General features: G+C 38.5%; 1 protein-coding gene across 2 annotated transcripts in view; it reads right to left on the reverse strand.

The window, feature by feature from the left end:
* Nucleotides 1-15,965, reverse strand: part of SMC6 (structural maintenance of chromosomes 6) — a 78,857-nt gene that overhangs the window by 29,641 nt on the left and 33,251 nt on the right. For both annotated transcript variants that reach the window (XM_058682586.1, XM_058682585.1), the window contains exons 16-20: nucleotides 12,591-12,705; nucleotides 10,529-10,689; nucleotides 4,149-4,284; nucleotides 2,578-2,658; nucleotides 798-968 (exon numbers count right to left, since the gene is read on the reverse strand). In XM_058682586.1, coding sequence (XP_058538569.1) covers nucleotides 798-968; nucleotides 2,578-2,658; nucleotides 4,149-4,284; nucleotides 10,529-10,689; nucleotides 12,591-12,705 — 664 coding nt within the window. The remainder of the gene's footprint in view (nucleotides 1-797; nucleotides 969-2,577; nucleotides 2,659-4,148; nucleotides 4,285-10,528; nucleotides 10,690-12,590; nucleotides 12,706-15,965) is intronic.

Raw genomic sequence — 15,965 nt, forward strand, 5'->3', positions numbered from 1 at the left:
ACAGAGAGAGACAGAGCATGAGCATGGGAGGGACAGAGAGAGGGGGAGACACAGAATCTGCAGCAGGCTCCAGGCTCTGAGCTGTCAGCACAGAGCCCAACACGGGGCTCGAATTAACTCATGAACTGTGAGATCATGACCTGAGCTGAAGTCTGACACTTAACCAACTGAGCCACCCAGGTACCACTTTAAAAAAATAATAATGTTTATTTTTGAGAGAGAGAGAGATAGCATGAGTGGGGAGGGGCAGAGAGAAAGGGAGACACAGAATCTGCAGGAGGCTCCAGGCTCTGAGCTGTCAGGCCAGAGCCCAATGCGGGGCTCGAACTCACAACCTGTGAGATCATGACCTGAGCCGAAGTCAGACGCTCAACCAACTGAGCCACCCAGGCGCCCCTAATCTATAACTATTTTTATACAACTAATCCTTGAATTACTGAAGGAAAACCAAGAGAGACAACAGAGTAGGTGAGCACAGAAGCAGGGTGGATGGACAAGATATCCCTGCTTCTGGTTCTAAACAAGGAAGAAAAAAAAAATCATCACAAAATAAAGAGGAAACAAAAGCTGTAATCTAGGAAAAACAGAAATTTTTAGCAACTTATTTTCCTAAAGACATGAAGAGAAGTGTTTAATTCTAATTGGCCTACTGATGAAAATTTGGTTTGTATCCCATTTTATTTGGTTGCATTTACATTTAACCATAAATTCTGTTAGGGCGGTATCTAGCAAGTACAGTGTGGATACACTGCTGAAACATAAAATACACATATAACAACAGAGTAACAGTAACATACCTTAAGTGGTTCTGCTAGGTCTGATAGCTGGTTAATTTTCTGTTTAATCGCATCATACTTGTTTTCTGCTTCTATTTTCAGATTTTTAAGATGTTCCATATTTTCTTTTTGTTGTTCCATATTTTTCTCAACCATTTTCATTTTGATTTTATTTTCTTGAGCTTCATCTTCCTGGTCACATTTAGAGAACGTAAGGAGTTAATTAAAATACTTAAGTATGAAACAGAAAAACAGTGCAAATGATTCTGAGAGAAGAGAAACTACAGGCTCCAGGCGATCCAGTGAAAGACAAATACAAAGAGCACTAGCAAATTTTCATACCCTTGGTGGTAAATCAGAAAGTGGAAAATGATTCAACAGTAAGAAAGACTACATATGGGAGACAAGTGAAACTATACTGTGCTTGAGGTCATAATCATAAGTAAGATTTATTTTATCTAGTTACTTTTTCTTTCAAAACGCAGTGTGCATACATATTTATCATGTGCTAGACAATATGTTAGATACTGAGTAAACAAAAATAAGACATAGCCCATACCTTTAAGAAACCTAAGGAATTAAAGCAGAAAAATAAAAAATGGAGAATAAGATCACTAATAAAAAACGAAGACAAATAACTCATTAGCTTAAAGCTCCATCAGTGCCAGGACTTTATCTGTCTGGTTCACTGTTATATCCCCCAGCACTTAATATGGTGCCTGGTGCAGAGTGGACATTCAATAAACATTTATTCATTTTAACAAGACGGTAATCTATCTACTGCACTGCTTACTGTAACTTAGAGAAGCTAAGCTGAATGTAATAAACAGTTGTCTGAAATATAACAGACTAACAAATGTGTGATAAAATGAGAACCAATTTCTTAGGGGAAAAAAACCTCAACAATGAAGAGACCAACTGCAACTGACTAAAAGATATCCATTAATATTAATACTGATTAACTCTGAACAAAACTATGCTAGGCAGTCTGGTTTGAAAGGCCACTGTTTAGAAGCATGCTGTTCAAGTTTTGATAGCTTTATTACATGTAGTAGAAGACAAAACCAATTATCATGCATGCAAGTTGCACATACAAAACATTAAGGAACTTGAATGCTACAAGCCAGGTAGTGTTGACCTTATTTGGAAATAAAGATAGCAATTATAAAAGGTAGCATAATATAAAGGATTTTAAAAAAAGCTTAGAGTTGGGGCGCCTGGGTGGCGCAGTTGGTTAAGCGTCCGACTTCAGCCAGGTCACGATCTCGCGGTCTGTGAGTTCGAGCCCCGCGTCAGGCTCTGGGCTGATGGCTCGGAGCCTGGAGCCTGTTTCCAATTCTGTGTGTCTCCCTCTCTCTCTGCCCCTTCCCCGTTCATGCTCTGTCTCTCTCTGTCCCAAAAATAAATAAAAACCGTTGAAAAAAAATAAATAAATAAATAAAATAAAAAAAGCTTAGAGTAGATGTTATTAACCTAAATGACAGCTTTGTATTTCATTTTATTTTTAATTTTTTTAACATTTTTTATTTATTTTTGAGAGAGAGACAGAGAGAGAGAGAGAGAGAGAGAGAGAGAGAGAGACAGTGTGAGTGGGGAGGGGCAGAGACAGAGGGAGACATGGAATATGAAGCAGGCTCCAAGCTCTGAGCTGTCAGCACAGAGCCCAATGTGGGGCTCGAACCCACGAACCGCGAGATCATGACCTGAGCCGAAGTCGGACGCTTAACCAACGGAGCCACCCAGGCGCCCCTGACAGTTTTGTATTTTAACATTACATGTAAATCAAGGAAAAGAATCTTACCAACGTTGCGATATCTACAGACTGGTGTTCTTCTATATTCTCAAGCTCCCGAATTTCAGAAATACTTTCTGTTATTTTTACCTGAAAGAAAAGTATTTCGATTTTAGTAACATAAAATAAATGAAACAGGCATCTGGCTGGCTCAGTTGGTAGAGCACACGACTCCAGATCACAGGGCTGTGAGTTCGAGCCCCCACATTGGGTGTAGACAAAGGAAGGAAGGAAGGAAGGAAGGAAGGAAGGAAGGAAGGAAGGAAGGAAGGAAGGGCCCCCCAGAAAGGATGTATTAATCCACAAAGTCCTTACTCTGCTTTTGTTACAGAGGACTTTGTGGCAAATGACAGAGACACATTAGTATTGAATGAACAAAAGGAAGTTGCGTATAAAGTCTGTCACGATCATCCTTATTGCTAATCCAGTCCCATGAAAAAAGGATGTAAACACTCCTCCTTAGCGTTAAAATGATGACAGTGTTGACCCTATTGAGAAAACCCTTTTCTGAAAGGTGGAGGTTATGGCAAGATTACTTCAATACGCTGCTTCACAAAGTACAATCCAAGCATGCCCTGGTGCTTCTGAGATTCTTTCAAGGGGTCATGAGGTCAAAACTATTTTCACAAAAACACTACATTATTCACCCTTTTTACTATCACTTTCTCACGAGTGTGCAAAAGGTTTACAACTATATGATGGGTAATTACTGCAAGAGACTGACTGCAGAAGCTGATGTGATGATTCAGTTGAGTTTTATCAAGCCAGATATCAGAGGTTTACAAAAATATAAAAATGTCAAGTTTCTCACTATTTTTGGTTTTGGAAAAATATAGCTATTCTCCATCAAAACATTATTTTTGTGAACACATAGTTTTTTTTTTTTTTTAAAGTTTATTTATTTATTTTGGAAGAGAGTGAGAATGCACAGGAGGAGCAGAAAGGGTGGGGGGGGGGGGGTGGACAGAGAATCCCTAGCAGTGCTGACAGCTGTCAGCACAGAGCCCAACGTAGGCTCAAACTCACGAACCATGAGATCACAACCTGAGCCAAAATCAAGAGCTGGACGCTTGACCAACTGAGCCACTGAGGCACCCCATAATGAGTTTTGGTTTTTTTTGTGTGTGTGTGAACCGATAAATATTCTTAAAGTTTGTTTTAATTTTTAATAATTAGGTAAAACCCATATAAATGAAAGCTTTTTTAGGGCTGTAAAGGGGCTTGAGGCCAAAAAGTTTGTGAACTGCTCCTCTAACTAAATAAATGGTAGGCTCTTAAAAATAACTTGGAAGTCATTTAAAAAAAAGGGGGGGGGGTGTCTGGGTGGCTCAGTTTGTTGAGCGTCTGACTTTGGCTCAGGTCATGATCTCATGGCTCATGAGTTCAAGCCCCACATCAGGCTCTGTGCTGACAGTTCAGAGCCTGGAGCTGCTTTGGATTCTGTGTCCCTCTCTCTCTCTGCCCCACCCTTGCTCATGCTCTGTCTCTGTCTCTCTCTCTCAAGAATAAGTAAAACATTAAAAAAAACCCCAAAACTTGGAAGTAAGTTGAGCAAAACAAAAGGAAATTTTTTTCCTTACCTTTAACTCTCTATAATGTATTTGGCGCCTTCTAAGAAATTCTTCATTGCGTTTAATGTCCTTTTCAAGGGTAGACAAATGTTGCTGAAGATTTAGTATCTGAGCCTTCTTATTTTCAACTTCATTCTCCAAGTCACTAGACACAAACAAGAGGATAAAAAAAACACCTCACATCTGTTTCTGAATATTACAAATACTTTAGATCTTTACAAAGGAGAGCTTATTTGTGATAGTTTATTTGCAAAACTCTATCCAGTTAAACCAGTTCTATATTCCTACCAAGTTATTAATAACATGAAAATACAGAGATTTCAAAAGACATCTAAACTAGTCATATTTCTCTTACTTCATTAAGAAATATTTTTGACATGATTTGTGTGGCACACATCATGCACAGTGACAGGCAGAAGTGGAAACAGAATTTTGACGTGAAGGAATCAAACTAAAAGGAAAGAAAAATCAGGAAATAAGCTGTAACGTTAAAATGTGAACAGGACACTTTACATCCACAGAACTATGGAAACAGAGGAGTGAGTCTGGGAGACAACTGAACTGTGTTCTCTAAAGCTTTCCTCAGTTGGACCAACTAGGAGAGAAGACGGAAGTACAGACACAGAAGCACAGAGCAGTGAAACATAAACCCAACAGCTCAACCTTTACTGCTGGTAGATGAATGCTCTGAATGTGTGGGAGTGAGAGGGATGGAGAGAAGACAATGAAAAGGGATGGAGGGAAAAGCAAGTAGAGGCCAAAGCTATAAAGCGTCTTAAAGCGTCTCCGTGACAGCGGTCACTGTCTTCAGAAGTCACCTCTTCCTGCCTCACTGACCCAAGCACCTATCTCCCAAAATCGTGTGCCTGGTGGGAGAGAACCACCTTTGCAGTTAAAAACTGGTCTCGAATTGGTAAGATGCAGATGTTTCCCACATTTTAGCATCTCCGAAATCACCTTCCATTCCATGGTTGAAATAACAGCACTTTTTCTTTTTTAATAACAGAGCAGCTTAAATTTGATGAAATGTTCTGGGGCGCCTGGGTGGCTCAGTTGGTTAAGCGTCCGACTTCGGCTCAGGTCACGATCTCGCAGTCCGTGGGTTCGAGCCCCACGTCGGGCTCTGTGCTGACAGCTCAGAGCCTGGAGCCTGTTTCAGATTCTGTGTCTCCCTCTCTCTGACCCTCCCCTGTTCATGCTCTGTCTCTCCCTGTCTCAAAAATAAATAAACGTTAAAAAAAAAAAAATTTGATGAAATATTCTAACTGCACTACCTTGCCAGAATCCTCAAAATTAGAAAACGACTCAATAAATGTTAGCCGAATGAATGATGAAAATGAAGAAAGAAGGAAAATAATGATGGTATTCCTGGTAAAAATGGGGCCAGATATAAAAACTTAAGATGGTTCCTCAAGATTAGTAAGAAATACTTGTTTTATCATATGTAAATCTAGACCTTTATTAACAGTAACTTTGCTAAAAAACCAAAATATTTACCAAGTAAACAAACTCTGAAACCTAGAGTCTAAAACAAAAATAAAAACCGATGAAATAAGCACAGAAATAAGCACCGATGAAATAACAATAATATTGTTATTAAACAATTTCCTGCATATTTAGAATAAACTTAAGCAATCAACATAATTTATATGAACAAATCGGCTAAATTATACAACTTTTTTTTGCAGGGGAGGGCGAATTCTGTTACATACTTTCATACAGTGTTCCTCCTTAGTTTTTAATTAATTTTTCCACGGAACGAAAAACCTGTGCTACTAAATGAAATGTGCGAGCACGTGCACGTGGTTTGTGTGGGATACACACACGCCCCGGAACCGCCAAAGTAGTACACTCCTCGGTCTGCAGCCCTCACTCTGCTGTGTTTGTCTCCATAGCACTTGGCCTAGTTACAGTCTTCATCTAGTCTATCTCCCCCTTCCTAATATTAAGCTCCAGGATGGGGAATTTCTTGTTCTTTATTTTGTGCCATGTCTTGTGCCTCGATCAGGGCCTGGCACAGTAAGTATACATGCGATATCTGTTTTAAAGAACAAAGGAAAGAATAAATTTGAAAAATAAACTTTGGAAAATTATATTTAAGCTGTGAAAATACTTTGAAAATTCAAAAACCTACAGGTACATTTTTTTTTAATGATCTTGTATGTAAGCAGTTACTGCAATGGAATTATTCTGAGAGTTAACTTACACATTTCTTTTGCTCCTTGCTTTGTACTTTCATCATAGAAAACCACACAGGGGTAATCAAACCAAGTCAGTACCTGTACTTAAAACTTAAAACCCTTTCCCTGTTAAGAAGCCACTCTGTTCATTATGAAACTGTGAAATAAATTATAATCTCTTCACTTAAATTCCAGAGCCATTTTTCATCAACAGGAATCTGTCAGTGATGAGCTGACGAGGGTATAGAGAAGCACCCTTCATGTATTCCTAGTATGATGGGAAACTGGAGAATTTTTCTGGAATCATCTAGCAATCACTATTAAATGGTCAACTTACATAAAAATAAAATGAAAGTGTTGAATTATCTATTTTAATAACTATTAGAGCTCACTTAATATTGTACATATTAAAAATATTAGTATTGCTTAATATTATTAAATATTTAAAATCAAAGCATTACTTGTATAGTAATACATCCATTACAGTCATTTGGCAACAGCTATTAAATAACTTAAAAATTCACATATCTTTTTACTTAGCTATTAAGAATTTAAGCTATACACTTTCAAAACTATGCCAAGATCCATGTATGTGTGTTCTCACTGCAGCACTGTTATAAGAGAAAATGGCAAATAACTCTCATGTTCATCAACGGGGAACCGGTTAACTACTGGGGAACTACCAAGAGGTAGTTCTAAATGTGCTGACATGGAAAGACTGCCCAGATTTAACACTGAGTAGAAAAAAAGCAAGATACAGAAACCATATGCATACTTACACACAGCTCACACTTAAGTGGAAGAAGCCAGACACAAGAAGTTGCACAGTGTATGTTTCCATTTATATGAAACATCCAGAACAGACTAATTCATAAAGACAAACCCAAAAGTGGATTAGTGGTTGCCAGGGGGTTTGGGATTGTCTCATGGGTATGGGTTTTCCTTCTGGTGTAAAGAAAACGTTCAGGAATTAGCTTACACTGATGGTTGCACAACCTTATGAATATAATAAAAATCTCTAAACTGTATGCTTTAAAATACAGTGAATTTTATAGTATGTGAATTCTGTCTAATTTAAGTCACCGTACAAGGATTCAAACTATTTTGGGAACACATATAAGAAAACACGTGTAAGAAACTGCTAAACTGTTACCTTACTTTTGAAGGAGAGAGGAGATGGTCTCACTTTGTATACTTTTCTGCACTGTTTGGACTACCTCACCATATGCACAGATTCCTTCCTTTCTTTTTCTTTCTTTCTTTCTTTCTTTCTTTCTTTCTTTCTTTCTTTCTTTCTTTCTATCTTTCTTTCTTGGACTACCTCACCATATGCACAGATTCCTTCCTTTCTTTTTCTTTCTTTCTTCCTTCCTTTCTTTCTTTCTTTCTTTCTATCTTTCTTTCTTGGACTACCTCACCATATGCACAGATTCCTTCCTTTCTTTTTCTTCCTTTCTTTCTTTCTTTCTATCTTTCTTTCTTGGACTACCTCACCATATGCACAGATTCCTTCCTTTCTTTTTCTTTCTTTCTTTCTTCCTTTCTTTCTTTCTATCTTTCTTTCTTGGACTACCTCACCATATGCACAGATTCCTTCCTTTCTTTTTCTTTCTTTCTTTCTTTCTTCCTTTCTTTCTTTCTTTCTTTCTTTCTTTCTTTCTTTCTTTCTTTCTATCTTTCTTTCTTGGACTACCTCACCATATGCACAGATTCCTTCCTTTCTTTTTCTTTCTTTCTTTCTTTCTTTCTTTCTTTCTTTCTTTCTTTCTTGGACTATCTCACCATATGCACAGATTCCTTCCTTCCTTCCTTCCTTCCTTCCTTCCTTCCTTCCTTCCTATCTATCTATCTATCTATCTATCTATTTTTGAGAGAGAGAGAGAGCGAGCAAGCGAGCATACATGTGAGCAGAGGGCGGGGGTGGGCAGGGGAGGGAAAGAGAGAGAAAGAGAATCCTAAGCAGACTCCATGCTGAGCGTGGGGTTCAATCCCAGGACGCTGGGATCATGACCTGAGTCGAAATCAAGAGTCAGACGCTCAAATGACTGCGCCACCCAGGTGCCCCTCTTCTAATTATTTTTTAAAATATCAATAAGGACTATGGAGAAACAGGATCATGAGCTACTTTTGTTTCCCAATTTATACTTTTCTATATTTAAAAAACACTAATGAATTTTTTTAAACTTGCAAATATACTGGTTTGGGTCAAAACAGATGACACAAAAGTCATCTAAATATCATTAGAACTTGGTATATTCTGTCTTTTTTTTTTTTTTTTAAGCTTGGCTTTTTTAAGCTATTAGCTGTTCTTTCTCTTTTTGTAAATTGAGGTGTAGTTTACATGCAATATTACATTAGTTTCAGGCGTACTACAAAGTGATTTAATATTTATATACATTATAAAGTGACCTCCACAAAATCTAGCAGCCATCTGTTACCGAAGTTAACATATTAATATTAATATACTATACCTCTCTATGACTTACTTACTTTCCCACTAGAAGTCTGTACCTTTTAATCCCTTTCCTCTATTTCACCCAACCCCTCATCCCTCTGCAGACACTGTTCAACCACCAGATTGTTCTCCATATCTATGCATCAGTTTGTTTTCTTTTGTTTGCTTGTTTGTTTTGTTTTTAAGATTCCACATGTAAGTGAAATCATACAGTATTTGTCTTTCTCTGTATGATTTATTTAAATGAACATCATACGCAGAACTTGGCATATTTACAATCAATAGTTTATTGATTCCCATATTATTTAATAGGGGAAACGATTTTTGAAAACCCAGTTCACCTGACTTTTAAAACAAATGATGTGTCCACTACACATTAGTACAAATACCATTAGCTAAAAATTGAAGCCAAATATCAACTCGAAACCTTTATTACTAAAATATCAGAATACACAAAAGCAAAAAAAATAAAATAAAATAAATAGACTGTTGGAATCAGAGATCCCAATTTGCTGCTGAGGCATACTTACAATCTTTTCCAAAAATGTCATCCTTTTTTTTTTTTTCTTTAACACTTGGGACATAAATACATGAGGCAATTTTTATTGAAAGAAAAGTGTGAGCCATACAGAGTAACATCACTACGGTATTTTTATATATTTTACACTCGTGTCTGTTGAATACCATATAATTTAGTCTTACCCAGTTAAGAATCAGGAAGGCTTGATTTAAATGTCATGGCACAATGGACAAAAACTTACCACTTTACAGGTCACGTTTATACTGGCACATTCCCACATCTATCCCGTCAGAAAGACTTGGTGTCAATACAAAATGTGCGTTCAGTGCCATGACACCAAGTTGCTGGTCATTCAACTTTTCTCTGTTGCTAAGAAAGAAGTTTTACCAAATGTTCTGGTATCTATTATAGCTATTTTTCTTTATGCTGCTCTCATGACATAAAAATGACTAATATTATTTGAAAACAAGACCTATTTTGACGAAACTCTCATTTCCCCTACATATATAAATTACTTAGAATACTTTCACTTTTACTCAATTTTCTTAGATATTTATTTTACTTAAGTTTTTAGTTCTTCTACTGAAGGTTTTCCAGGTCACTAATTCAGTTCCAAAACCCATCAATTCATCAACTGAATTAGTTTGGAAAATCATGGCTTTTTGGTACCAAAAATCCTTTCTGCATGCTCGTGCATCTCATTGAATACACTTACTAGCTTGTCATTCAACTTCTCACTTAGTCTCTTCTGGAAGCTCTGTTTTCCTAGATGTATGTTCTAATTCTGCCGACTGATCCTTTTAGAACAGTGCAACTCAAAATACAGTAAGAGATGTTAACAGGGAACTTGAGCCAGAATGTAAACCAGCACACCTATACGCTCACTGAGCAGAGTCAGAGCTGAACGCCAGAACAGTGGTGTAGCTGACGGACACTCTGGGTTCAGCTCTCATCTCCATGCAGACAGGCAGTAAACGATGTGCAGACCAGCTGGTCAAGGGAACACACTTGTGTTCTCCGTCCAAAATACTGTTGTCAAAGTGATGATGGGACACAACCATCAACCCAGAATTCTACATCCAGCTAAATGATCTTCGAAGCCCGAAAATATTCACAATCCTTCCCTGAAATAACTGTTGCTAGAGTAATATGAAAGGAAGCACACTGCAGGGCGCAGACAGAATACCACAGGGAGCAGTCAGAATACCACAGTAAAGCTTGCACTGACACTAACCTTATCTCAGAATCCACATCTTTGCTTAGGAATTTAGGTCTTGTATTTTCAGATGAATAGTAACGTCCTGCAAAGACCTGATCGCCATCAGCAGTAAACGCTTCTCTACAATTCTTGGGTGGCTTTTGAGACTGCATTACTGCACGAGCTACAGAATTACTCTAAAAAAATAGAGGGATAAATACATTTTTCAAATTATGCCATAGCCTTTCTGATGCACAATTTCAAAATGCTACCTATCATTATAAGATTCAAGTATTTTTATTTAAACATAAATAAAATCATTCCAGAAAGTTAAAAAAAAGAATTTCGAAAACAACTCAAGATTCAAAGAATTAAAACTACTGAGAGTCTTTAGAACACCATAGTAGGGGTGCCTGGGTGACTCAGTCAGTTGGGAGACCAACTTCAGTTTAGGCCATGATCTCACAGTTTGTGAGTTTGAACCCCACATCAGGCTTTGTGCTGCTGACAGGGTGGAACCTGCTTCAGATTCCGTCTCCCTCTCTCTCTGCCCCTCCCCTGCTCAAACGTGCCTGCTCTATCTCTCAAAAATAAACAAACATTAAAAAAAAAAAAGAGGGGCGCCTGGGTGGCTCAGTCGGTTCAGCGTCCGACTTCGGCTCAGGTCATGATCTCGCGGTTCGTGACTTCAAGCCCCGCATCAGGCTCTGTGCTGATGGCTCAGAGCCTGGAGCCTGTTTCATATTCTGTGTCTCCCTCTCTCTCTGACCCTCCCCTGTTCACGCTCTGTCTCTCTGTCTCAAAAATAAATAAATGTTAAAAAAAAATTAAAAAAAAAAAAAAAAAAAGAACACCATAGTGCATTGTAAACAATGCTTTATGACAAACTAAGTTCTAATCCGTTTAAAATTAAAAATTATTTTATGTACATTTTCATGTGGGAATATTCATTTTAGATCAGTTCATACAAATCTTTTTCTTTTCTAAATGACATTTACAGCCTGGAAAGATGTGAGTGAACAGCAAATTACAGTAAAAGATTGGTATACTGAATTACGTGGGGAAGCTTAGAAATATTTAAGCCCTAGAGAGAAGTAAAAAAGGGATTAGACTTAATGGAGGCCTAGCCAACCTCTAGTGACAGACAAGAGGACTTCATTATTTTCTTTCAAGTATCCTTTTCTTTTTTTTTTTTTTAAGTTTATTTATTTATTTTAAGAGAGACAGAAACAGCATGAGTGGGGGAGGGGCAGAGAAAGAGGGAGAGAGAGAGAGAATCCTAAGCAGGCTCCTCACTGCCAGCCCGAGCCTGCCACGTGGGGCTTAAAATCATGAAACTATGAGATCATGGCTTGAGTGGAAACCAAGAGAGGGATGCTTACCTGACTAAGCCACCCAGGCGCCCCTTAAGTATCCTCCTAAAATATGAGGGAGCCAAGCCCACAAATAATTACAATATTACTTTGCAACATATATACTATATATACATTTAAATTACTGACACCATTACTTCTCAATTTCCAATAATGAGAAAAACAAACTCTACTATGCTTATTTTGGTTAGATCTCTGTTTTGAATTTCCTTGTTCCTTCTCAGCAAATTTATGTCAATAGATGAAACACAATTTGGTGATTTAATCCAACAAGTACATAAAAATACATACATAAATGAAAAATATTGACTTATTTTACGATACTTTCAAAATTTTAAGAAAAAGAACTCATGAAATATCAAATAGACTATTTGTTTAAAAAATAGAATAATAACATACTTATCTGTAAAGGTAAATAAAAAACAGATCTGGCAACCAAATCGAGAAAGAAAGAAACAAAAACAAAATTATAGCATCATTCACCAAAATAATATGTATTTGTGAAATGATTTACTGAGGAATAGCCAAAAGTTAAAAAAGTTCTCAGGCAGAAAATGCACAAACCACCCAGTTCTATGTTATTCTATAGTGTTCTATGAGGTAAAAGCACATGGTAAAACATATTAATAACTCCAGAATACAGAAGGGGAACAGGAATTTATATAACCAATTTCAATTCTGGAAACTGAAAAATAATACAAAATACAGCAAACATCTTATCTTACTTTGATCAGAAGCACCGTCTCTATGCTTCTCATGTCAATCAGGCTGTTTGCAACAACTGCATTATCTATTTCTAAAGCAGTCAAGACTGTTGGAAAGTCTGGATGATAAGCAGCTCTAGAACACAAAAGTATAGAAATATCAACTTATCAAACTTTACTTTTATACATATATATATTTTTGAGAGATGAGAGAGAGTGAGCGCATGAGTGTACGCGTGGGGGACGGGCAGAGGGAGAGGCAGAGAGAGAATCCTAAGCAGGCTCCATGCCCAGCACACAGCCCGATGATGCAGGGCTCCATCCCGGGACGCTGGGATCATGACTTGAGATGTAATCAAGAATTGGACTCTGAATGGACTGAGCTACCCAGGCGCCCCTTATATATATGCCTTTTTAATGTGTGACTATAGATAACAATGGAAAATATCTGATAACATTTGAGAACATTTGTAATAGGTTTATTTTATTTAAACAGCAAACGTTTATATTATGTGCTAGGCATTCTAAGAATATTATAAATATTAGCTCACTTAAATCCTCAGAGTAACTATATGAGATTGATAATATTACTCTCTCCCTTTAAAGGAATTTTTTTTCTTTAAGTTTATTTATTTATTTTGAAGGAGTGTACGAGCAGGGGGGAGGGGTGGAGAGAGAGCCAGTACTGTCAGTGCAGAGCCCTACATGGGGCTTGACTCTGTGAACTGTAAGTTCATGACCTGAACCAAGATCAAGAGTCAGGTACTCAACCGACTGAGTCACCCTGGTGCCCCAGTGAGTTTGCTCTTAAGATGGAGGAGGAAAACCACTGACCTAAGATGTTTAAAGGGGAAAGAAGTCAGTGGAGTAGGAACATTTAAAGTTCAGGAGAGAGTTGAAGTAATGAAAAGAAATGGTTCACAAATCAGGGAAGAAAGCATGTAATTCAGAGCCTACGGGGATTAATAAACAGCTTTAGAGAGAAAGAGCATCTCCTCTGTTGAGTGGGAGAAGACGTACAGACGCAGACCAGGTTGTGGGTGGTTAGCATGCTAAGCAGTTCCATATCCTCTATTTCCTCTGAAAAGAGGGAACAAGGCCATCTGCAAAGGAAAGGAAACTACTCCGAGTATCTCCTGGGAAGCTATGCACTTTCCCGGGGAATCTCTGTTGAGGTTCCTCAATATGAGCCTAATATTCCTTATTCATTCTAATATTCCAATAGTGTTTCACTGTTCTTTTCTGCATTAAAATAACATGGACAATTTTAAAATTTAGCATTTGAACCACAATATATACTGATAAAGTTCTTCACAAGAAAATCATCCCTCCAAAACGTCTGTAAGGCAGCTAAAGTTGAGAGAATATTACATGTACCCAACTTGTCAATACTCTGTCAACACCTAAAAGTAACATCCAACTTCCTCTAGTACCCCACCAACTTGAACTTCAACATAATACCCAACTACTCCGAAAGGCAAACACGGACTCTGTCATACTCTGGAGCCACTCTATTACTCTAACTTCCCACTGTTACCACGAGCTACAGCCTTCCTGGCTGACCATGCCTGTCAAATCTGCTAACTTCCTGCGGCCCACCTACAGGTTTTCTCCCAGGCCTCACTTGCTTCCTTCTCCAGCCAAAGCCGCATGGCCAGTCATGAACTACTTTCCCAGCAGCACTCTCAACTGCTTCTCTCTTCTCCTGCAACACCTACCCACTCTAAAAAATTCTAATGCAGTATTAATCCAACAGTATACATTCTCTCTACTCAACCCTATTAAAAAATAAAAAATCCTGCAGCTACCACAGGTGTCTGAATCCTGAGTAGACTTTGGTTCAGCTTCCTCTCTCACTCTCCCAAACCTACCCAACTGGTGAGGCCCTCATTCTCAGCACATGGATTCACCTACTTCTGAGAAGTGACCTCAGGCTCCACAAACGTAGCTCTCACTCTGCACCACCTCCCAGGATGTGCTATGCTGCTAGGAGCCTGGAGCCACAATCCCCGGGGAATCTCTGGGGACACAGCATGCCGGTAGGGCAGCACCAGGCTTTCCTACTCATGGCAGTCCTCACAGCAGCTCACGGAGCCATCCCGACAGTTCAGGACCCAAGGTCCTGGTCCCCAAATGACAGTGCCAGTGAAAGAGGATATTCCTCAGAGAAGTCAATCTCTCATAGCCATCCCCCAGGGGCAGTTTCCAAGGTCCCCGTAGGGAAACGCCCAATTACGAGTCACCACGCTGGAAGACCAGGTGTTCAGAGTTCTCCCGCTTCAGATGCAACTAACCTGTCAGGGGTCATTTTTTACCATAAGCAATGCTGTCTGGTAGCACATTGGAAATTTCACTTTTATCAGGTCTTAGAAATCAGGAATCAAAGCTAGAAACTAATGTAGGGTCAAATTTTTCTGCAGATTGAGAAAACACTTCACCTCCAACTCCCAAATCCTTATACCTAGCCTAAAAGCTCCAAATGGACAGTTCCAAAACAGGACTTATCCTCTTTTGACAAATCCACTTTTTCCTTGTACTTCTCCTGAAGCACACACCTGCTAGGCACTCACTCCAGCCAGAGACCTGGAAGGCATCCTCAATTCTTTTGTTTTCTTACATTCAAGTGACAGGGTTTATTGATTTTGTCCTAAATAACACTTTTAATCTGTCCCTTACTATCCATAATGCACACGCTATTTTTTTGCACATAGAATTCTATTTGCCCACAAAGCAATTAACCCTTGTCTGTCACTAGACAAACTCATCAGTTCAGGAGACTAATCCTGTGTCCTCGTTTCTCGAATTTCTTCCCTAATCTAGCTACTAACATCTAACGTGTAATTACTTTCTCATCTGAACTACATCTGCATTTTGTGATCTAATTTTATCAAAGCTGAAGATTAAATTAGAAAATATGTTATTATATTTAAAAGTAAAGTGAGTAGCTAGTCAGCAGTTAGCAAAGAGGCCAGTTTGGGTACTGGGCCCTTGAGGTTTATTACGGTCATCAAAGAAAACAACCACGGTTCTTTAAGGGATCTGCAAAGCACCTTGAGAGTTGAACCGTGAGTAATGAGTGTCAAAGCTCTTTGTTAGTACACCCCCCACATACCCCTTAATTTGCCTAGGTCTGTATCACTTCCCTCAGCATTGGTTCTATGCCACACTGCATCTCTCTCCCTGTTCTGGCTCCCACAACACACCTCGTGTAAGGAGCTCAAGGCCAGGGAGCAGGTCTTATTTACCTATGCATCTCCAGTGCCTACGCTGAAATTAAAGAAGCGGCTTGATGAAATTTCATTAAGTCAGTACTACATATTTGGTTAACATAAAATTTTTTTCATTCTTTCTGATCTTGGACATGATTAAGCAATTCCAGAAATGGCACTTAACTAG

The sequence above is a fragment of the Neofelis nebulosa genome, chromosome 9, assembly GCF_028018385.1.
Source record: "Neofelis nebulosa isolate mNeoNeb1 chromosome 9, mNeoNeb1.pri, whole genome shotgun sequence".
Lineage (NCBI taxonomy): Eukaryota > Metazoa > Chordata > Mammalia > Carnivora > Felidae > Neofelis > Neofelis nebulosa.